At 45.0% G+C, this 24,192-nt stretch overlaps 1 protein-coding gene across 1 annotated transcript in view; it reads left to right on the top strand.

Moving 5' to 3' along the window:
• DNAJC13 (DnaJ heat shock protein family (Hsp40) member C13) overlaps window positions 1-24,192 on the top strand; it is a 701,712-nt gene that overhangs the window by 308,681 nt on the left and 368,839 nt on the right. Inside the window, 1 exon segment of the mRNA XM_029587070.1 lies at window positions 14,345-14,498. Within this exon segment, the coding sequence (XP_029442930.1) occupies window positions 14,345-14,498 (154 nt within the window).

Raw genomic sequence — 24,192 nt, 5'->3', positions numbered from 1 at the left:
GTTCTTCTCTTTTTTACATCTCTAGACTTTTTCCTGTATCCAGGAGGTTCTAGATCTACTGTCACCAGGGTTTACTGATCCGAAAAACTGCTTGTAATGTTTTTCGCGATGAGAGTATGTTCTTAACTGGCATTCGCATCGCTCTCCTGTCTTAGGCACTTCTGCTATACATTGGGGTTTTGTGTCTCAGTCTTTTCTATGGTTTTCTCTTTGTAGAACCAACTCTTTTCTCACCTAGACCCTTTATGGGTCAGCTGCCTCATAGGCAAAATGGGGAGAGGTGGTGCTTTCAGCACTATGCAGTTTCCTGCTTTATCCTGCTTGGACAGCCTTTAGCTTGGGAATCACCCATGTGTGAGGACTACCATCCTGCTTTTTCTTAGAGAAAGCAGAGTTGCTTACCTGTAACAGGTGTTCTGCAAGGCAGCAGGATGTCAGTCCTCATGAAACCCATCCGCCTCCCCTGGGAGTTGGTTTCTCCATGTATGAGCTATATCATGGACTGAGGGACTCTGCCTGGGGGGGGGCAGGGTGTTAACCACAGCTGCACATGCTCAGTAGGGCATGTTTGAAAGTTCTAGAATTTTTTAGGTCAAAGTTCCGGACCAAGCTCCATCCAATGATGTCACCCATGTGTGAGGACTAGCATCGCCTGCTATCCTCTGAGAATACCTGTTAAAGTGAGCAACTCTGCTTTATTCCTGCAACTTTAATAATTAATGCCTTGCTGGAACCAGATCGTGGCTGAGTCTTGACTCTCTTTTTAAGCATAGGCAGTAATTATTTTTGAATTGTAAACTTGGGAAATTCCCTGATGTAGCCAAAACCACTCAAAGTGAAGGAACATAAGAACATGCCATACTGGGTCAGACCAAGGGTCCATCAAGCCCAGCATCCTGTTTCCAACAGAGGCCAAACTAGGAGGCAATTTTTGATGCGTCATCCTAATGTTTTGAAAATAGATGCATTGTTTGTTTTTTCTCAGATTCCGAGGTAAATGCGTTGTAAAATATCAGAATGTTAAATATGTATTTTTTTATGCTGCCAATTGACCTTTTTTTTTCAGTGATAAGCAAGTTCCTAGTCCTATTTTGCCCACTGCCATTTGAGGTTGAGTTGCAACTAGTGGAGAATTAATTTGTTTAATCCTCCTACAATTGATAATGGCAGTGTGGTAACTCATGCTCTGCTCCATTTGGTTTCTTGCCACTTCTGTGATGTATCATGTAAATTCATTGCTCTTTTGAATGCTTTGTCCTGCATAGTTGAGGATTTTTGTGTGAATAACGAAATGTCTACCTATGTATTTTTTCTATTTATGTAAATTTTCAGTTCTGAATAATTTTATTGTATTTTATTTATTTATTTATTTAAATGCTTTTAAAATATACCGACATTCATAGGACATATCATGCCGGTTCACAATCAACATTGTAAAGGAGGAAGAGGAAATTACAAATAACAGGGAGGGGGGAGGTGGAGCAGTGAAGGAAAAAGGAGAGGATGGGGGTCAGGTGACAGTAAGCGCAGAAGTTGCGGGAAGGAGAAAGGTAGTGAAGTGCTAGGGGAGAGAGAAATTGATAGGAACTGTGTTAAAAAAAACTGAGAATAAAAAATTAACAAATTTACAAAATCAGGAATTCCCTAGGATGCATCAACGGATTAGAAGGGGTAAGGGAATTGGAAGTGGCAGTGGAGGGGGTTTAGGTCTGATTGGAGTCAGGGTATGCTTGTAAGAAAAGCCAGGTTTTGATGCCTTTTTTGAAGTTGGGTAAGGAAGGTTCAAGGCGGAGATACGTGGGAAGAGAATTCCAGAGGGAGGGGCCGGCTATGGTAAAGGCTCTCTCTCTGGTAGTTGAGTGGTGTGCTATTTTGAGGGGTGGGATGTGTAAAGTGCCCGCCGTGGAGGCTCTGGATGGACGATTGGATGTACGGAAACGTGGTGTTTCCTTGAGCCATTCGTGGTCATTTTTGTGAAGCATGTTATGGAGTATTGTAAGGGTTTTGTATTTTATACGGAAAGGGATGGGGAGCCAATGCAGTTTTTTTAAAATGGGTGTGATGTGTTCTCTCTTACGAGTGTCTGTGATGATTCGTGCCATGGAGTTCTGCAAGATTTGTAGTGGTTTAATTGTGGCGTAGGGCAGGCCTAGGAGAAGTGAATTGCAGTAGTCTAATTTTGATAGGATTGTGGACTGCAATACAAGGCGAAAGTCTTGAAGGTGGAGGAGGGGTTTGAGCTTTTTGAGGATGTGGAGTTTATAGAAGCCGGTTTTTAGAAGGGATTTGATGTGTGGATGAAAATTAAGGTGTTTGTCTAATACAACACCTAGGTCTCTTACAGATGGCAGGATGGGGAGGGTTGTGGGGGTAGTTTTAGTAGAGGCCTGTGAGGTAACCTCGAGTTTGTTGGAAATGAGGATGATTTCAGTTTTTGCTGTGTTAAGAGCGAGTTGGAGGCTGTCTAAGAGAGAGTTAATGGAGGCAAGACAGGATTCCCAGAAGTTTAGAGTTTCTTGTAGGGTTTTTTGCATGGGGATGAGGATCTGTACATCATCCCCATACATGAAGAAATTGAGACCGAGGTTAGAAAGTAGATAGCAGAGGGGAAGAAGATATATGTTAAAGAGGGTGGAGGATAAGGAGGATCCTTGGGGGACACCCTGGAGGAGGGGTATGCGTGGGGACTCAGAGTTGTCAATGTTGACCAGGTATTCTCTATGGGTGAGATATGAGGTAAACCATGATAGTACAGTGCCAGAGATGCCGATTTCTGATAGCCGGGATAGGAGTATTTGGTGGTTGACAGTGTCGAAAGCAGCAGAGATATCTAGTATAGCGAGTAAGAATGAGGTTCCTTGGTCCATGCCTATATGTATGGTGTTGGTGACTGCCAGAAGGAGGTTTTCCGTATTGCGACCTTTACAGAAGCCGAATTGTGCGGGGTGCAGAATGTTGTGGTTTTCGAGGTAGTCAGGGAGCTGGGTATTGACAACCTTTTCAAGTATTTTAGATACAAAAGGGAGGTTGGATATAGGCCGGTAGTTAGAGGGGTCTTTGGGGTCTAAGGTGGGCTTTTTTAGGAGGGGCTTGACTATTGCAAGTTTGAGTGGGTCTGGGACCTTGCCATATGTAAGAGAGCAGTTGATCAAGTCAGATAGAAGTCTGGATATGGATGTGGGAGAGGATAGGAGGGTCTTAGAGGGGATGGTGTCAGCAGAATGGGAAGCAGGTTTCATTCTTTTTAGGATGGTTTCAATTTCAAGGGTAGATGTTTGTTCGAACGTTTGCAGATTGGTTCTGGATGTTTTGGTAGGTAGGTGGAAAGTGGTGGGGGGCTTGGTGGTGAAGCGAAGGAGAATGTTGTCAATTTTATTCTTGAAGAAATTAGCAATTTCTGTGCATTTCTCTTTGGCGTTTTGTTCTGGGGAGAAGGGGCATGGGGGGGCAGTGAGATTAGCAACAAACGTGAAAAGGGCATTTGCATCGAATTGATAATTGTGGATTTTGGCTGCGTAGAAGTCTTTTTTGGCTTGGTTAGTGGCTTGACGGTAGTGGTGTAATGAATGTTTATATGCTGACTTGTGTGTGGGAGTGGGGTTTTTACGCCAGGTGCGTTCTTTGGCTCTAAGGTCCTGTTTGATCGTTTTGAGTTCTTTGGTGTACCATGGTTTTTTGTCTGTGTTGGCTAAGGGTATTTTTTTGTGTATCATGGGGCAGGCTTCCTCCGCTATCTTGGCATTGATGTTATTCCAAGATTGCAAAGCTGTGTTCGGGTTGGAGAGGTCCAGGGATTTGTTTGCTTTCTCAAAGCCACGGGAGATGTCTTCCGATGAGCAGTGCTTGCGGAAGGCAAGAAAAAAAAGTTATTCGAATGCACTGTTTAACCCGCAGTTGGACGGGGGTTGTGTAGGTGCAATCTAATACCCTTATGCAATAAGGGGATTAGCATCTCCACAATGTGTGTCCAACACGTGGCAAAACTAATAGTGCTCATCACATGCAAATGCATGTTGATGAGGCAATTAGTTACTCACCTGAAATGCAAAAAAAAAAAAAAAAAGTACATCCAAAACGCAGTTTTGCGCTCAGAAATTGTCTGACTAGAGCAGGTGTTAATTTCTGAGCACTCCCAAAAGTTGTACAGAAAAACAGAAAATGCTGCTTCTCTCTACATCCTACTTAATATTGTTGCGACATTAAGTAGGAAATAAAGATTAAAAATAAAAAGTTAAAAAAAAAAAAAGTGCTGGTGGTCAGGTTCAGGAAACGAATGCTCAGTTAACAAGCGTCCATTTCCTGAACCCATGGCTGTGCGCCGATTAGGAAAATGGACGCCGATAAATTCAGCGTGTTACCCTAACCGGTGGACGGCAGCTGACAGCCAACTGCTCGCGGGCTCCCACTGTCAAGGGGGTGCTAGGGGCACATAATCGACCCTAGCGTCTCCTTGTCAATGGGACTCCTGATTTAAATATTGCAAGGCACCCCCAGGAGAGGTGCTTGGGGGTGCATTAGGAAAGCAGGCACTTGAATACTCAGCGCCTGCTTTTAGCGTTCTTTTTTAGCATCGGCCCCCTTGTGTGACTGGATAACTTTAGCCTTAACCGGCTATATTCTAAAGAATAAAGCTGGTTTATTGCTGAGCAGCAGTTGTGCCAAAAAAATAAAATAAAATAAAATTGGGCCTAATGATCCTATCACTGTGCCCCCACCCCACCCACCCAAGATCCAAATGCTATGCTCTACTGGGCTAAGCCTGTAGCCCCCTCACCCCAAAACCCCTCCAAATTATCAAAAGTAAAATTTAAGGGCTGGTGCCACCCTTCCCCCACCCTTCCCCCACACCTCCCTGTCTACTCCCCCATCCTGACAAATTTACATGAAAATCTGGCCTCCAGGGTCCCCAGCCCTAACCCTCCCATCCTCCCAGTACCTTAAGTTAGTAAGATCTTCAGCTCAGATTGCGGTAGCAGCCTACTGTGACCTGGGCCTGGCGCTTCTATGATTGCTAGGGCAAGTATTCTAAGTTCTGCCTTAGGTTGTATCAAATTTTCACTTTAATCAGTCGTCTTTCCAACATTTTCCCAGTGCTTCATGCCAGTAAAGGTGAACAAGCCATGCACTCTTTGGATTTTATAACAGCCATGTACCTGGAATAGACCAAAGCCCTTAGATATTCCAGTCAGCATTTTGTTTTTAGCCCCATCAAACCTGGGATTGCTGTTTTGAAAAGAACTTTGTCTAGCTGGATGGCAGACTGAATATCCTTCACTTATACTCAAGCCCATAATATCAGGGCTAGAGTTGCATTGGTGGCCTATCTAAGGTCAGCCTTTGTTGAAGAAATATACAGAACTGTGACATGGATTTTGGTTTGAACATTTACATCACACTATTGTTTGGATGCAGATTTCTGCTGTAATTCTTTTAGAATTAGAGCCCAACTTCCACCCATTTTTATTGTTTTGGGTTGTCTTCTTGTTTAAAAGGAAAAAGCAAAGTAGGAATTTAAACTCTAGGAAAACCAGTTCTGCCTGTTTTTGTGGTGGTTGTTTATATCCCCTTTTTTGTTCAAAGCCAACCCTTAATTTAAGGAGTGACTACAGTAACTCTAGCAGCTGCTACATGTCGCCATCCCACTGTGACCCTTGAGAAGTATGTCTGAACAGAAGACCAAAATGGAGAAGGAAATTCCCAGAGGCCTCTGCGTGTCTTTGGCCTGCCTGGGCTGAATGGACTCTGAGTGACTTATAGAATGTCCCTGGATATCTGTGGAGGCAAGCTGGCACCAGACAGGTGATGTCTATTCATAGAGTCACCACAGGGGAGCTTCAGGCACTATTCTCAGGAGTTTGTAATCCACACAGTTACAGACGTGTTGATTGTCTTGACCAGTAAGAGTTTAACAGAACAAAGAGAGCCATGGGAAATGGGCTACACATCCTGGGAAGCCAGTCAGGGATAGTTAGGGATGATTTAATCATGCATTTGACATCACAACTTATGTAAATGATTCTTTGGGCAGTCATGCAAGTCCCTAGAACCTTCTATCCTTTTCCTCTATTTGAATGTTACCTATAAAAGAAGGATCACTTCCTGTATCCAGGGAGATGCTGGTCAGATTGTAAGACTAAGGGCACCCAGTACCCAGCATCTCCCGAGAACACTTATATTGATTAATAAAAATACATTATACTTTTTACTGAGCCTAAGTGTTCTTGTGTCCCTGGCCATAAGCATAGAGTAAGTTTTAACACCCTCCCCTGTATTTAAAACAATATATACATACAAGAATGAGACAATTAACATACACATTAAATTGGAATGAAAAAAGACTGCAGTTATATTAAACACATCAAACCTAAAATAACCTGTAACCGAACCGATGACTGTTACCAACTGGGCTACCCACTGTCTCCGCCACCCGCCATGAACCAAGCTAGATGGCCTCCTGCATGGCCCCCAAAGCATACTGATGCCCGCCATCATCCGAAAGTCGCCGGACTAGCAATGTCCCTACTGTGATTCACCCCTGAATCATGTCAAACGTCCCAACCGGCTCAGTTACCCGCCTCCCCCCCCCCCCCCCCCCCCCCCCATTACTTTCTATCTACTAATAAAACATTTATTAGTGTCTAGGCAGATTAATCCATAGCTAGTGGGTTATGCAACTCTACCAACAGAGGGAGACTGAGCAAATCTGACATTACAGTATATGTACTCCTTCAGTGACATCAGCCTGCCAGTATTCTCTGTCTCCAGCAGATAGTGGACGTGCATCTCCCTACTGGCAACTGCTTTGGGTTTTAGAAGGAGAAAGAAACAAGGAAATTTAATTTACCCCACTCTTCTGCAGTGATACCAAATGGTCCCTCCCCCAATTGAGAATTCCTGAGGAGATTTCCGTGGTCCCTCAGAATAATGCCTTGGTCCGGTAGCTGGCCTTTTAGCTGGCATGGACTTAGCTGTAAAACAAAAAAAAACAGCTGACAAGAAAGCGGGTGCAGGAAGCCAAGAATGGTGATGACAATATTTACCCTCTCCTCCACAGCCGGAGACATTGCTTGTATTCAGCTGGGATGGGCTGAGCTCAGGTAAAGTTTTTAAAATTGAGAAGAGAAGGGGGAGTTGATTAGGGACTCCTCCCTTACCCCCCTTTCCGGTCTCCGTGCTAGGCGAGCGATCCAATGGCTGTCCCACCTCTGGTGGTGCTTAGGATTGTAAGGGGGGGCAGCCTGGCGGGTTGAGCAACCCTTGCGGCTAGGCCCTGCTCCTTTGCTGTGTTGTAGGCTGTGGCAGTTCCTTTGCGTGCTTTCTGTGTGCCGTATACTACCCTCTTCAGTTCTGTCGGATTGTGTCTTGTGCGCCTGACTGTGCAGCTTGTTGTATGTTTTGGTTATGTCCCTAGTTGAGCACCTAGCTGAGCACCCAGTTCAGCGCCTAGTTAAGAGCATAGGAGCATCTACCAGGGCACCCAAATTGTGCACGCTTGTGCCTTTTTTATGCTCATATGCATGAATGCACTTGTTTTTTATGTGCATTCCCTGGGTGTCCTGTTGGAGCCCAGTTGGGCGCTTATCTGATAATGCTTGTAGCAAAGAAACCTGAGCACCTTGCCCTGTGTGTGGCATGTCATATTTGGGCATCTCAGCCTGGTGCTGTTTTGAGGCTCAAGGGGGATAACACTCCTTCTGATTTTACTAAGTGGTGTGGGAATGGAGAAAGAGCTGCCAGAAGGGTCACCTGATCTTGTGGCCCTCCTAACTGGTTCATCTGCAGGGGAAGGTAATTCAGTGGGCTCAGGACACCTGCCTCCGGGCCTTGGCATGGATCCTTCTGCCTTTTCTGGCATGGAATTTTTTTTCAAGGCTTGCAATCCTTTCTTCAGGCGCAGTCCTCAGCCCTGACCAATCTTGCCAGGCCAGAGTTGCAGGTGGTGTCCTCACTTGCCTGGTACTATGGTTAAGCGCTGAAGTACACTTAGATTGACAGCAGGTCTTCCCCTTAGGGATCCGGATGATATGGATGATAAGGCAGATCCTTACTCTCTGGAGGATGGGGAAAATTCCTCCAGAACTGGAACCATATAGGACTATGTTGTGGTTCTTTCATGGAGATAAGTTACAGTCTCTAATTTCCCAGACATTAAAGACTTCTGGGAGTACCTGGGGCTGATTCCATGTCTGACTCAGAGGGAAAAAATCCCATTTTGTGTTTTTTGCGTAAAGCCTCTTGTTTTTTCCCTGTTATGAAGGCCATTCAAGAATTAATTGATCCTGAGTGAGGCGCCCCAGAATCTAATTTCAAAGAGGGTCAGATTTTGGAAGGCCTGTACACCCTGGATCCAGTGGGCGAGAGAGCGTTTACCAAAATAGACACGCTTGTTTGTTCAGTTTCCAAGCGGACAACGATCCCGATTGGAGGGAAGAGTGGCCTTGAAGGATGTGCACAATAGAAGGATTAAGGCAATCCTTAAGCAAGCATTTGGAAGCAAGTGGTAGTGACCTCAGAAAGCGTTGTCTTGTTCCCTGGTGGTTCACTTGTGTTTGCTTCTCTCTCAGCAGGTCAATGATTCTGGAGTGAATTCCAGGGCAGTTATGGAGCCAGCAGCTGCCTTTTTTGAAGGTGTGGGCTGTGATTTGGCTTGCACATCAGCCAGAGGGGTGGCTTTGGTGATAGTGGCCAGGTGTCCGTTATGGATGAGAAATTGATCAGCCGATATGATCTCCAAGGTTAAGCTTACAAAATTGCCCTTTAAAGGCTTGCTCTTGTTTGGGAGTGAGTTGGAGAAACTGGCCAATAAGTGTGGCGCATCCTCAGTTCCTTGATTTCTGAAGAATAAAAAGCAGATGCCATGCTCCTTTGGTATGAGAGGTCTTGGTAGGGGATCAAGTGTTTTCGACCTTATTAGAGGAGTGACCTTTCAGAGGACGCATTTCAATAGGTTTCAGTCCTTTCATCCCAAACAACCTGGACGGGGTGCAGTCTCGGATAGCGGAACCTCCTGAGCTTCCCAATGAAGGTTTGCCAACCCACCCTCGGGAACATGAGATAAGAGGGACCCCTCTCTCTCTTTTATCAGAGGTGGGTCAAAGTCACATCGGACCAGTGGGTCCTGGAGGTGATACGAGAGGAATATGCGCTGGAGTTTGTGTTCCTTGGGACGTGTTCATGTTGTATCCCTGCCACTCCCCGCAGAAGAAGCAGGCAGTGGAGAGTACATAGCCAAGGCTCCTTAGTCTGAGGGCTGTGATTCCAATGCCCAAGTATTAAGAAAATACAGTTCGATATTCCATTTATTTCATTGTGCCCAAGTAGGAGGGCTCCTCTTGTCCCATCCTAGACCTCAAAGGGGGTCATCAGTCATTTGCGGATGACTTATTTTCACATAGAAACATTGCGCTCAGTGATAATGATTGTGCAGTCGAGGGAATTTCTGACTACCTTGGATCTGTCCTAGGCATACCTGCACATTCCCTTCCATAAAGAGCACCAATGTTTTCTGCGCTTCAGAGTTTTGGGACACCATTATCAGTTTCGGGTGCTGCTTTTTGGTCTGGCCACTGCACCCAGAACATTTTCCAAGGTTATGGTGGTGGTGGTGGCAGAATTGAGAAGGGGTGGGATCCTGGTACGCCCGTATTTGGACGACTGGCTAGTTTGGGCCAAGTCTAAGAGAGCTGCCTGGTGACCCACAAGATGATCTCTCTCTTTCAGGAGCTTGGTTGGGTAGCGAACCTGGCCTTGAGCAGTCTTCGGTCATTTCAGTCACTAGAGTTATCTCTGTGATTGGTTCGACCCAAAACAGGACAGGGTTTCCTGAGGGAAGCTCGTATTCAGAAGTTGATTGCGCAGGTGCGTCTTGATAAACACTATTGCCCGACAGCGTGGTCCTATCTGCAGGTACTCTGGCAGTAACCATGGAAGTGGTGCCATGGGCAAAGCCGCATATTTGACCTCTTCAGCACTCCCTGCTGTCTTGTTGGAGCCCATAGTTTCAGGACTAATTGATTCAGCTCCACTTGTCAATGGAGATCTGCTCTCAACCACAGTGGGTGTTATAAGTGGATTGTCTAGGAAAGAGTTTCCCTAAAATCAGTGGACTGGTTAGTACTCAACAGATGCGAGCCTCCAGGGTTGGGGAGCTTGCTGTCAGGGACAGACAGTGTAAGGGCACTGGAATGCAAACAAGACTCTCTGGAACTTTAATCGGCTGGAAGCTCATGCGGTCTGGTTGGCATGCTTACAGTTCAGCAACAGGTTGCAGGGTTGAGAGGTCTGGATAATGTCAGACAGTGCATTGACAGTAGCTTACATCAGCTGGCAGGGAAGAACCACGAGCCAGCAATTGTCACGAGAATAGACCAACTTGTGAAAGTGCATCTTCGGAGATCTCAGCCTCGTACATTGCAAGAAAAGATAATGTAAGAGAAGACTTTCTCAGCAATTTGGACCTAGGAGAATGGGTATTGTCAGATGAAGCATTCGGTTGTTAGTGGATTGCTGAGGCCTTCCATTTCTAGACCTGCTGGCGACTTCTCGCATTGTGAAGTTTCCTTAATTCTTCAGTCGCAGGAGAGATTTGGGTATCAATGCTGTCCTGCAGGAATGGCTGGATAAGCCGTTTTATGCTGTTCCCCAATGGCTCATGTTAGGCAGGATGGTTTGGGGGGTTGAGAGTCACATAGAGATGGTGCTTCTGATGGCACCAGATTGGCCCAGGAGACTATGATATGCAGATCTGTGAAGGCTCCTGGTAGACTCCCCCCTCAGGTTTCCAGCGCTCAGGGATCTGTTTTGGTGGGGACCTATTCTTCACAAAGATCCGACTCAGTTTTGTCTTACATTATGGCTCTTGAGAGAGCTTGCTTGCTGAAGCGTGAATATTCTACTGCGGTGATTGCCACTTTGGTACAAGTGAGAAAGTTCTCCACTTCTTTAGCCTATTTGCAGGTTTTGCAAGTGTTTGAGACTTGGTGTGAGGATCGAGGTGCTCTTCCTCATTTGCTTGAGATCCCGTTCATTTTGGAATTTTTGCAGGATGGATTGAATAAAGGCTTGGCCCTTAATTCCTTAAAGGTGCAAGTAGCGGCTCTTGCCTGTTTCAGGGGTTAGGTGACTGGTGGTCCCTTGTCACCTCATCCAGATGTGGCCCGTTTCTTAAAAGGAGTGAAACATCTTCGGCCTCCCATTCGATTACTGGGGCCCTTGTGAAGTCTGTCTGGATTTGGATTTCTTAGCAGGCCCTACATTCAGATTGCAAGGAAAGGTAACGTATCAGTTACTAACCTTGGAAGCGATGTTTCTTGTAGCAATTTGCTCTGCATGTCTGATTTCCGAGCTGCAGGCCTTGTCTTACTGGGAACTGTTCATTCGAGTGACTCCGGGTGCGATACAGCTGCAAACTGTTCCTTCCTTTTTGCCAAAAGTGATTTCAGATTATTTGAATCTGTCCATTTCCCTGCCATCTCTGGCTAGGGAAAGAAATAAGGAGGAATATCACCTGTTACGACTCTTGAATGTCAAAGACATAACATGAGGTATCTGGAGGTTTATAAACAGGAAGACAGATCACATGTTTGTCCTCCACGGTGGTAGCAAACAGGGCAAGCTGGTGTCACAGGTTACAATAGCTCGCTGGTTTAGGGAGGTAGTCATGGCTGCTTATGTGGATGCTGGACAGCTGTTGCCTACTCAGGACTTGTTCCACTAGGACTCAAGCAGTGTCATGGGTGGATGTTAGATTGTTGTCTCCTTTCGATATTTGCTGAGCTGCGACATGATCCTCCTCATACACCTTTTCCAGGTATTATCTTCTGGATGTGCAGGCCCTGGAGGTCGTAGCCTTTGTACGTGTGATTTTGAGTGGTCTGCTGGCAGCCTCCCGCCCTATTCAGTAGAGGCTTGGGTACATCCCATTGATTCTGGATTCATCTGACTAGACTCTTAAGAAATGAGAAATTACTACTTACCTGATAATTTCCTTTTCTTTAGGATAGATGAATCCAGCTTCCTGCCCTTGGCTGCCGAATGGCTGTGCTCTGGTCTTCCTGCGTGTCTATGTATTCCAGGGTTTACTGGTAAGTGTTAGTCCAGTCCCTAGACTAGTATTGAGGCATTCTTTGTCTGAGCTCAGTGTTTCCTGTTGGTTGAGTTCTGAAATGGTTATCTGTTGTTAATCAAGTTTTTGCTATTCTGTCTACAGTTGGCTTTTGTAGACAGTACTGGCAGGCTGTCACTGCAGGGGTGTATATACTGTGATGTCAGCTTTACTCTGTCTCCATCTGCTGGTAGAGGTGGATAACCCTCTGGTTTTGGATTCATCTGATTATCCTAAAGAAAAGGAGATTATCTGGTGTAAGTACTAATGTCTCATTTACAGTATCCATGAGACTGACTAACATGTCGAATTGCTTAATGATATGTAACTCCCAGCCCACACCCTCCAAGGTATACCGAGAAAACAGTCTCGAACACAAGGATGCCTGTGTCGTTGGGCTGTAACCCTTCTGCAGATGCCCTAAACAAATGCTTTCCAGGGCAGGAGGGTGGGAAAGGCTGGCATGATCGAAAACGGGCAATTCTTCTCCTGCACTGCCTTTGAAATTGCTGATGCTGTAGTCCGTGCATGCTGCCTCCCCCCCAATCAATGTCATTAGGGACAGCTGTTTCCAAAGGGCATCATCTGATGTGATGCTGGTGGGTGGGGGGGAAGGCTGGTGAACGAAGAAGAACAGCGTCAACATGCCATGGGAAGGAACCTCCCTTCCCTCCTGCACCCTGGAGCACCGCCCCAAAGCGGGAGCCTACCATGGCGCACTCGGTTACAGGTGGGCTCCGGGCACGGGGGCATGGGCCCAGTCATGGAACTGCTTAGCAGCAGAGAAAACAGAGCTGCTTTCTGAGAACACCAGTTACAGGTAAGCAAAAGTTCACAAATCACACACCCTCTCCTTCCTTTCCTCTTGGAGTTGAGCTCACTAACTTAATGACAGAACTGAGGCATGCACTGTGGCTGTGGGAATACAGGAGCTGCTGCATTTGCCCAGACAGGATTTTGGAATGCTCTGGAAAAATGTTCTGTGCTGGCAGTGATCTGCTGTCTTAGAGAATACTTATTACAGGTGAGCAACATTGTTTTCCTTTCCAGAGAGCAAGAGTTAACTGTAAAGCTGGAAATTCTCTCTCAGACTTAGCAGGTTTCTAGCTGAACTTGTACATCTTCACTCTTATATACCCCTGTGGGCTAATTCACACACTACCACTCTGGCCTTTCTTTATCCCCTCCTTCACTTATGTATTCTTCCATCCTTTATATCACCCCTTTCATTTCCTTTCTGTCATTACTTTTGTCTTCTCATGTCTACTGTTAGTGTGTTAGATTTCCCATGCCCCTTTTTTCACTTCCTCAAGCTCCATTGCTAACTTTCACGGCCCTTATTCTCTTCCCAAATCCTCTTCATCTGTTTTTCCAGTTGTCCCCTCTTCCATTTCCTCTGCCATCCAAACTATATATAAAAAAAAACAAATTGGGGAAGCGTAGAGTTTCAGCATAACACAAACTAGGCATATTTCATAGTATTTTGCTTCGATATTTTTATTAATACTTCAGTAAGTTCAAACAGTACAGAGGAATTTCGTGTGGACAAGGCCCCCAGTTGAGTGAGAGAAATTGGCTTTGTGACATCAGAAGGGTCTAAACAGTCTACAGCACAGTGAAACAATGCTAGTATATACAGAATTCTATGGACCAAATGTATTAAGCTTTTCTCACATAGGTTTTTTCCCATTTTGTGTCTTTCATACATCTATCCTTAGTATAACTACAAAATAAAGAAATAATTATGATAGATTTTCTTAGCATGTATAGTGGTGGTCTGCTTTTCCACTTCCCAGTTAGTTTCTAATCTTACAAAAATTGGTGAAGAAATGTAACTTTGGACAAACAGAAACCCAACCAAAATCAATAGGCACTTTTGTTCATTATGAAATGCTTTTTAAAGCAGCCACAGCAGCATTACATAAAAGTGATGTTTTGAAATAACTGTGCAAAAAGTGCACTCTTGTGCAAGTGCTACCATGTTACCACTCATACCGTTATAGATTAAGGGGCACAATTTTATGAGAAGAAAGAAAGAAAGCATCCTCTTGAATAGCACATTTAAAATGACACTTGAACACTAATGTAGTTGTTTGTGTGGAGGAAGAGTTAGTTCCCACAGAAGCTATGAGCAATTAGTGTGTCTTGTGACCCTTGATATTCTGAGTCATATCTGGAAAGTTCCCAGCTATGTTTAACTTCCTTCCAATTCAAAATATATTAATTGTGTTTTCTTTCTAGATTTCATCAAGATCATACTTTGTCAAATTTAATTTGGAACTTTAAAACTCGGGAAGAACTGAGAGACAATCTGGAAGCAGAAATGAGAGCATTTAATATTGACAGAGAACTTGGTAGTGCCAATGTGATCTCATGGAACCACCAAGAGTTTGAGGTAACCTTTGGGTGAAAATCTGCTCACCTAAGAAAGAGGCTGCAAATTATTTTATTTTGTTGTTTTTTCTTTTGTGCACCAAATATATTAAACAATCATTTAACCCAGTAAATTTAGCAGACATGACCTGGAAGTCACATAGTTGCCACATATACAGCCTCAAGGTCTGATTGTTACAAGGTAGCTTTCATCACCTGAGCTGGGGCATTTTAAAGTGATATGAGTCAAAACAACTTCAGCATGTGCTGCTAATTGTCATCAATATAAAATTACAAAATGTTTAACTTAGAATACAGAAGCAAGAGGACTATATTTTACTGTAATAAATGGTTGGCAAGGTATCCATTCTGTAACATTTGAAGTAAAATTTTGAAGAGACATCTAACTATGTAAAGATTTAACAGGGTTTCTCAGATAAGTTTTGAAATGTATTTCAGTGTGTACTGGTTTATTTTTTTCTGCCTGAATTGGAAGGTGAGTGAATATTTCTTAAGCAAATAGCTAGATTATTGGCAATTCTAAGTACATTCGTTAATAACACTGCACGCCCTTAACTCGAGTCGTCCGTTCCCCCCCCCCCCCCCCCAGGATATAGGAGGAAGGGAAAGTTGCAGGAAATCTAGTAAATCCTGTGTTAGATTGGGGGAGAGAGGTCTGATTATGAATGTAAGTTATAAGGAGGTGGGTGTTGACTACTGCTTCATGAAATTGGGGTTTGTTTACTTACACTATTTTCTCCAAGAAGAGGCAACCTTATTTCTCTATACATACCCTGATCTGTCCAAACTCCTAGGTTTTGCCTCCCTGCCAGGAGATGGAAACAAAGTTTTACTGACACTGCTAATTAACCATGTGTGCCAGCTGCAGTTCCTCAGTATTTCTCTGTCTCCAGCAGATGGTAGATGGTGCAAAACCTGCAGTTCTGCAGTCTGGGCAACTTCTGTGTTTTTGAGCCTTCCTCCCAGGGGATTTTTGAATCCTGGTGGGTTCTTCCCTGTCTGGTTTAGGTGGACGAGCTTAGGGGTTGGTGACCTTTTAGTACGCTTGTGCTTGTGGGGTGGTGGTCTAGATCCTTCCCCTTCACGAGGCTGCTCAGGTGGCTGCAGGTTTGGGGTATTTTTTTCCTTTTGAGGCACACTATTTCTTTGTTCTTGACCCTCTTTTCAGCCTTGGGGGAACTTTTGGATAGTTTATTTAAAACAGAGTTTAAGATAGATATATATATTTTTTTATTTTTTATTTTTTTTTAATTTAAGGTTTTGAAAGTTTTGGATGGATTTTTGCTTGGGTACAGATTAATACTGAGGAACTGCAGGTGGCACACGTGGTTAAGTAGCAGTGTCAGTAAAACTTTCTCTGTCTATCTGCTGGAGGGAGGCAAAACCCAGAAATCTAGACTGATCTGTGGTACTACAGGAATGAAAATTAGCAGATGATAACCAATTTTCCTTCAGTGCTTCAGATGCAGTCTTATTCTGTGAACTTATTTGTGACTCCAGGGGAAGAAAAATAGAACATAACATAAGATATGCCATACTGGGTCAGACCAAAGGTCCATCAAGCCCAGTATCCTGTTTCCAACAGTGGCCAATCCAAGTTACAAGAACTTGGCAAATACCCAAACATTAAATAAATCTCAAGCTACTATTGCTTATTAATCAATAGCAGTTTATGGATTTTTCCTCTGGGAACTAATCCAAACCTTTTTTAAACCCAGTTAAACTAACTGCTGTAATCACATCCTCTGGCAATGAATTCCAGAGCTTAACTACGTGCTGAGTGAAAACATTTTCTTCGATTTGTTTTAAATGAGCTACTTGCTAGCTTCATGGAGTACCTCCCCCCCATGTCCTTCTATTATCTGAGAGAGTAAATAACCAATTTACATTAACTTGTTCAAGTCCTTTCATGGTTTTGTAGACCTCTATCATATTCCCCCTCAGTCGTCTCTTCTCCAAATTGAACAGCCCTAACTTCCTTAGCCTTTCTTAATAGTGCAGCCGTTCCATGCCACTTATCTTTTTGGTCTCCCTTCTCTGCACTTTCTCCAGTGCGAGTATATCTTTTTTGAGATGCAGCAACCAGAATTGTACACAGTATTCAAGGTGTGGTCTCACCATGGAGCGATACAGAGGCCTTATGACATCAACCGTTTTGCCATTCCCTTTCTAATAATTCCTAACACTTTTGCTTTTTTGATCGCCACAGCACAATGAGCTGATTATTTCAATGCATTATCCACTATGACGCCTGATCTCTTTCCTGGGTAGTAACTCCTAAGATAGAACCTAACATTGTGTAATTACAGCATGGGTTATTTTTCCCTATATGCATCACCTTGCACTTGTCCACATTAAATTTCATCTGCCATTTGGAAGCCCAATCTTCCAGTCTCACAAGGTGGTCCTGCAATTTATCACAATCCGCTTGAGATTTAACTATGATAAATTTTGTGTTGTCCGCAAATTTGATCACCTCATTCATCGTACCCCTTTCCAGATCATTTATAACTATAATAAAAAGCCCAAGTACAAATCCCTGAGGCACTCCATTGTTTAACTTTTTTCACTGTGAAAATTGACCATTTAATCCTACTCTGTTTCCTGCCTTTTGACCAGCTTGCAAGCCACAAAAGGACACTGCCTCCTATCCCATGACTTTTTAGCTTTCTTAGAAGCCTTTCATGCGGGACTGTCGCACACCTTCTGAAAATCCAAATATACCACATCTACCAGTTCACCTTTGTCCACATTGACCTATGAGGTTGAAAATGAAGGGGCTTTAATGAGTGCATATGAAGTAATCCTAATTTTAAAGAGTTAGGAGCTGGCTTGTTGAAATTAATACAAGAATTCTGAAAAGGATTACAGAATGTAATATAATAGTGATGACTAGGTGTGTTTTTATTTTTTAAGTTTTTGGGGTTCTTCTACCCCAGATTGGAGTAGATGAGACATTACTAAAAAATAAATACAAGAGTCTAGGTTATTAAACCATAGAATCACCCAAAGCAAAATAAACTTCAATAAAAATCAAACATGCCGCCCAAAATCCTTCAAATAATGACCCTCTGAGTGCTCAAAGGAGCAGGTCCTTTGGTGGAGCCCACTGGCAGGAAAGCCCAGCTGCAGGTCAGCCTTTAAATAGACAGGTAGAGAGGGTATGTCATCATCTAGTAGCACCCTCAGTGCCAGCATGCATGGAATCAACAGCAGGTTGGAAACTGGCTGTCCTTGCCAGCAGCAGTGTTAATTTAGCAGCAGAAAGTAAATTAAAAAGTGTACAGTGTGTCTGGAAATTCTTCTTGCAGGCCAGCCTTTAAATAAGCAGGCAGTATATGTGATGTCATCCATTAGGGTTTGTCAAGAACTACATCAAGTCAAACCTGAGCATGCCATCTCAATTGGAGTTATTGGAGCACTGCTAGATATGACTTTGGTAAGAGCCTTCTTGCTGCAACAGAGAGCTATCACAATGATATCCACAGTAGATGGGATCTAAGTGAGTCAGCAGACGTTAGGATGGGACATGTTGTGGTGGTTGGACCTTAAGGTGTCAGCAGTGCATGTTTCTCCTTTGGCATGTCTCCATTTATTTATTTATTTTATTTATTTAAAATTTTTATATACCGACATTCATCCAGGATATCACATCGGTTCACAGTGTAACGCAAACAGACGCCAGGCATGGCGCTTTACATTGAACAAATAAAACATGTTAACAAGGGATTAAATGAGGGTGGTAGATATGAAGGGAAAGCCACTATGATCTGAGGGTCCATATAATGGACCCTCAGATCATAGTGGCTTTAGGCCACTCAGGATATTAGAGACACATCTGCAACATGTAGTCACGCAAAGGCTTTAAAAATATATCTATTCAAACAGGCATTTGATGTAGGGTAAGTACTTTGTAGCAGAATGCATTATATCCATTTATCAGTATCTGTTTTCTTTCCTCTTTTGTTTTTAACTATGTATGTTCGATGTAAGTCCCCACAAACGAATACGGATGTGTGCAGACAATAAATTGTTTAAAATAAAGGACTCCTAGTCCTGGTGGCAGATCAGTTCCAATCTGACTAGAGGCATATCCTTCCAAGTTCCTCCTATCCAAATTGTCCTGTTCATGGTTGCATCCAACCAGGAATGGGGAGCACATGTCAAAGAGCTCTGCACCCAAGGCTTTTGGTCTGCTCAGAAAACGATTCATCAGATAACTTCCTGGAGCTAGGGGTGGTTTTGTACGCTCAGAAGGCTTTCAGAGATCAGTTGGCCAACAAAGTAGTCCTGGTCAGTCAGACATTCAATAGCAATGTTTTATATCACATAGAGAGGCATGGGATTGTACCTCCTGTATCAGGAGATTGTCCAGATGTCTGACTAGGTCAGCTTTCAACGTATGGTCATCAAGCCATGTATCTACAGATGAGAATATTCTTGTGGACAGATTCAGGTCCTGGAGCCCCCACAATTGGTTTTTAGACTGGGAAGTAACAAACTAGATATTCTGTGAGTGGGGCATACCTTTGGTAGACCTGTTTGCATTTCCTCAGAACAGGAAGGTCCTGCTCATCTGTTCCAAGAAAGGGAAGCAAGGCAAACGAGCCTTGGACACCTTTCCCTTGGAGCAAGGGCCTGCTATATGCATATCTTCTGATTCCACTTGTGAAGACTTTGAAGCTAAGAGAAGATTGGTGGGGGTGGGGGGGGGGGGAGAGAGAACCATTATTCTCATTGCCTCCTTTTGGCTGAAAAGGGTTTGGTTCTCACTCCTGTTGGAGCATATCAGGGATCAGATCAGATTGGATAATTCCTCAGCTCTCATCTCTCAGGATCAAGTGTATGCCATCTGAACATCAGATACCTGGATATTGATAGGATAACTGTAATCCCTGGATCTCTTGGAGGATGTCTCATGTTCTGTTAGCTTCAAGAAAGGAATACACAAGGAAGTCCTATGGATTGCAGTAGAAAAGGTCTCCCTTGTTTGAGCAAAAGACCTTAAATCCTTTCTCACAGGACAAGCAGGATGGTAGTCCTCACATATGGGTGACATCATCAGGATGGAGCCCAATCATGGAACACTTTTGTCAAAGTTTTTAGAACTTTGACTGGCACCTACTGGGCATGCCCAGCAATGCACTGACCCTGCATCCAGCAGAGGTCCCCCTTCAGTCTCTTTTTTATTCCGCGCAGCAGTAGCCACACGGGTTAAGGAGCTCTCTTGAGATTCCTGACAGGATTTTTCTTCAGGGAACTTCTTTAAATATTTTTAAAATATTCTACCCTATAGGGGTTCCCCTATCGATATCTGTACTCCGGGGTCGAAAGGTAAGGTTTTTCCCTTCTTTGCAGTCGATTCCCGTCGAATTTTCCCTTCGAGGCCTACTGGCCATTGACCGCACCACGGCTAAATTTTCGTCGAAGCCATGGCATCGGGTTTTTGTCGGTGCTCCGATTGTCCTCGGACAATGTCCATCACAGACCCGCATAGAGTTTGTGTTTTGTGCTTGGGGTCCGACCATGATACCCTAACTTTCACCAAATGTGCCCAAATGACGCCAAAGGGCCACAAAGCCAGTTTGGAGAAGATGGAGTTTCATTTTCATTCAAAACTCCCAACTCCATCAACCGCTTCGACTTCGTCTGAACCGGTGTCATCAACCTCTCATCAGCAATGGGACATGGGTACTGTCTGACCGGCATCAACTACTCCAAAGGTGTCAACTTCCTCCTCTTCGCCTCAAGAACAGGACCGAGGAGAACATCGTGAAAAGCGTCAACACAGGCATCGGAAGGCTCAGTCCGCCGAACCTGGCAAGTCCTTGGCATCGTCGTCGACAGAGCCACCGACAAAGAAATCCCATCCAGAGAAGGCCCCATCCTCCTCTGTGACTGTGTCACCGAGGCGTTCCCCACCTCCATCTGTGTCGGGAGCCACAACTCCACTTTCACCAGTGGACCCTCCGGCTATGCCATTGCTGCCTCCTACTCCGGTGCCGGGGTTCCCCGCCCCAGGCTTCCATGAGGAATTGGATCAGATGATCCAAGAGGCCATCGGTAAAGCACTGCAATGATTCCTGCCTCCATCGATGCCGATACTGGGGCCAGAGCCAGTCACCGATCGATTCCCATGGCGCTCGCACCGCTATTGGGTAGAGTGGATGCATTGCTCGGTGCCCTTACACCGCTGGAACTGAAAATACCGGTAATGTTCTCTTCCTTCGATGCCAATACCTGTGTCATCAGAAGATGAAGAAACACAGATACCCATACCCCTGTCTAGGATTCTGCCAACGACTCATCGCCTCCATCGATGCCTCCATCGATGCCTAGACCTGGTCCTTCGGGATTAACACCATTTCTCCCTTCTGAAGATCCTCAGGGAGCTGGTGATCAACCTTATGATCCTTGGTCTGATGATTCTTCCCAGGATACCCATGATCTGCCTTCAGAGCCCTCCCCTCTTGAAGAGAGAAGGTGTTCTTCTCCAGAGGATCTGTCCTTTATCAATTTCATTAAAGAAATGTCTGAAACAATTCCATTTCAGCTTCAGACAGAAGAGGATTCAAGGCACAAGATGCTGGAAGTACTCCAGTTTCTTGATGCTCCTAAGGAAATCGTCAGTTCCCATTCATGAAATCCTCATTGACCTGAAGAGGAATTGGGAGCACCCAGGTTCATCCACCTGTCAACCGCAAGACAGATGCCACCTATCTTGTGCAGTCAGCTCCTAGTTTTCAGAGGTCACAACTGGATCATCACTCTGTGGTTGTGGAATCAGCCCAGAAAAAGGCACGACGTTCCAAACCTCATTCCTCTATTCCTCCAGGAAAGGAACAGAAATTCCTAGATGCTTTTGGCAGATGGGTTTTTCATGGTTCAATGCTTATATCTTGCATTGCTTCTTACCAGTTGTACGTGACCCAGTTTAACAAACCTTTTTAAGAAGATTCAGGATTTCTCTGAATCTTTACCTGACCAATTCCAGGATGATATTAATGCTCTAGCTCAGAAAGATCGTAGATGCTGGTAAGCATGAGGTCTGCGCTGCATATGACACACTTGACACTGCCTCTAGGGTGTCCGCAGCAGGGATTAGTGCAAGAAGGTAGTCCTGGTTGAGATCCTCCGACCTCAGACCAGAAGAACAAGACAGGTTGGCTGACCTGCCATGTGCTGGGGATAATCTCTTCGGAGACAAAATTCAGGAGACTGTGGCGCAGCTCAAGGACCACCATGAAACCCTGCGTCAAATTTCTTCAGTACCTGATAAGTTCTCGTCCACCTCCAAGAGGATATTCAGGCGAGACTCTAAGCGACCGGTTTACAAACCAAGAAGGTATTATCCTCCGGCTTCCGGAGGTTGCCCTTCTAAGCCTTATCAAAAAGGTCAGTCCAGGCAATCCTGAACTCAGAAGACCCAACCTGCTCCTCATCCTGGACCAGTGTCGGGGTTTTGACTCCTTCCTGGAGAGCATAGGCCAACCTCATTTTCCATCAGTACCAGTCGACTATCGGTTGTGCCATTTCACCAACACTTGGCACACAATCACCACCGATCAGTGGGTACTTGCAGTAGTCACTCACGGTTACAACCTCAACTTCCTGACTGTGCCGATGGACTCGCCACCTCGGCTGACGTGGGGATCATCCGACCATTCTCTTCTTCTGGAACAGGAGGTGTCAACCTTCCTCCAGTTCCAGGCAATAGAACCAGTGCCCCTCTCTCAACGAGGGCAGGGGTTCTATTCCCGGTATTTCATCATCCCAAAAAAGTCAGGTGGCATTCGTCCAATCCTGGACCTTCGAGCACTAAACAAGTATCTGCAAAGAGAGATGTTCAAGATAGTAACCTTGGGATCTCTACTTCCTTTTCTTCAAAAAGGAGATTGGCTATGCTCTCTAGATCTCCAGGATGCATACACACACATCTCAATTCTTCCATCTCATCGCAAATTCCTGTGATTCCTGGTCGGCCCCCGTCACTTCCAGTACCATGTACTGCCATTCGACCTAGCGTCTGCTCCACGAGTATTCACCAAGTGCCTCATGGTAGTCGCAGCCTTTCTCAGGAATCAGGGTGCCCATGTCTACCCTTATCTGGACAATTGGTTGATAAGGGCCCCGACTCAACAAGCTGCATTAGCATCCTTGCGTCTCACTATCCATACCCTGACCTCCCTAGGGTTTCTAATCAACTATCCCAAATCCAAGATAGTTCCATCTCAAACCCTATCTTTTATAGGGGCCGACATCGACACAATACAGGCGAAAGCCTTCCTCCCTCAGGATTGAGCTTTCACCCTGGCCTCTCTGGCACATCTTTTACAGACTCTAGTATCCTCAACTGCTCATTACTTCCTCATACTGCTAGGTCACATGACATCCCTGGTACATGTCACTCCGGTGGCCCACCTAGCTATGAGAGTCATGCAGGGACTCTAAAATCCTAGTGGCTTCAAGCTTTTCAGCTAATGTCCAACATTGTTCACGTTACCACACAGCTCCGACTATCACTGGCCTGGTGAATACAACACTCCAATCTAACTCAAGGCATTCCATTTCAGGCTATAGAATCTCAAATGACCTTGACAAAAGACGCCTCCAACCTAGAGTGTGGTGCTCATGTAGGCAATCTGCAAACTCAGGGAACCTAGTCTCCAGAGGAAGCCAAACACCAGAAACATTTTCTGGAGCTTCAGGCAATCAGATATGCCCTCAGGGTACTTCAGGATTGCCTCTCAAACAAGACGATCCTGATTCAAACCGACAACCAGGTGGCAATGTGGTACATCAACAAGCAGGATGGAATGGGCTTCTACCTCCTGTGTCAGGAAGCTGCACAGTTATGGGCATGGGCCCTTTCCCCACTCAATGTACCTCACAGCCACCTATTTGCCGGGTGTGGACAATGTATTGGCGGACAAGTTGAGCCGCACATTTCTTCCACACGAGTGGTCTCTCAATCCTACAGTAGCGAACACAATATTCCAACGTTGGGGTTACCCTCACATAGACCTCTTTGCGTCAGTCCATAACCGCAAAGTGGAAAACCTCTGCTCCCTCACTCGCAGCCACCACTCACAACCGAGAGATGCTTTCGCCCTCTCGTGGGCCAGCGGTCTCCTCTATGCATACCCTCCACTTCCACTCATATCGAAGACTCTCCTGAAGTTGCGGAAAGACAAGGGCCTAATGATTCTGATAGCCCCCCACTGGCCATGCCAAGTGTGGTTTCCAATTCTCCAGGATTTATCAGTACGCCTCCACATTCCTCTGGGGAAGGATCCTCTTCTGATAACTCAGAACAACGGATGCCTGCGCCCCCAGGCCCTATCTCTGACTGCCTGGATGTTGAAAGGTTAATACTCCAACCTCTTAACCTTTCAGAGACGGTGTCCTGAGTCCTGGTAGCTTCACAAAAGCCTTCCATGAGAAGGTCTTACCGCTCCAAATGGAAAAGGTTTACAGTATGGTGCACCTCTATGTCCTTATACCCCTTCACTTGTTCCACAGTGAAGTTTCTGGACTATTTCTGGCACCTGTCGGAGGCAGGCCTGAAAACTTCCTCCATCAGGGTGCATATCAGCGCGGTAGCCGCGTTTCATAAAGGCGTAGAGGATGTTCCTATTTCCACACAACCCTTAGTTACGAGCTTTATGAGAGGCTTGCTCCACTAAAAACCTCCA

Source organism: Rhinatrema bivittatum, chromosome 2 (assembly GCF_901001135.1).
Source record: "Rhinatrema bivittatum chromosome 2, aRhiBiv1.1, whole genome shotgun sequence".
NCBI classification, from domain to species: domain Eukaryota; kingdom Metazoa; phylum Chordata; class Amphibia; order Gymnophiona; family Rhinatrematidae; genus Rhinatrema; species Rhinatrema bivittatum.
The sequence above is the reverse complement of the archived record's forward strand: the minus strand, read 5'-3'. Positions and strand labels throughout refer to the sequence as shown.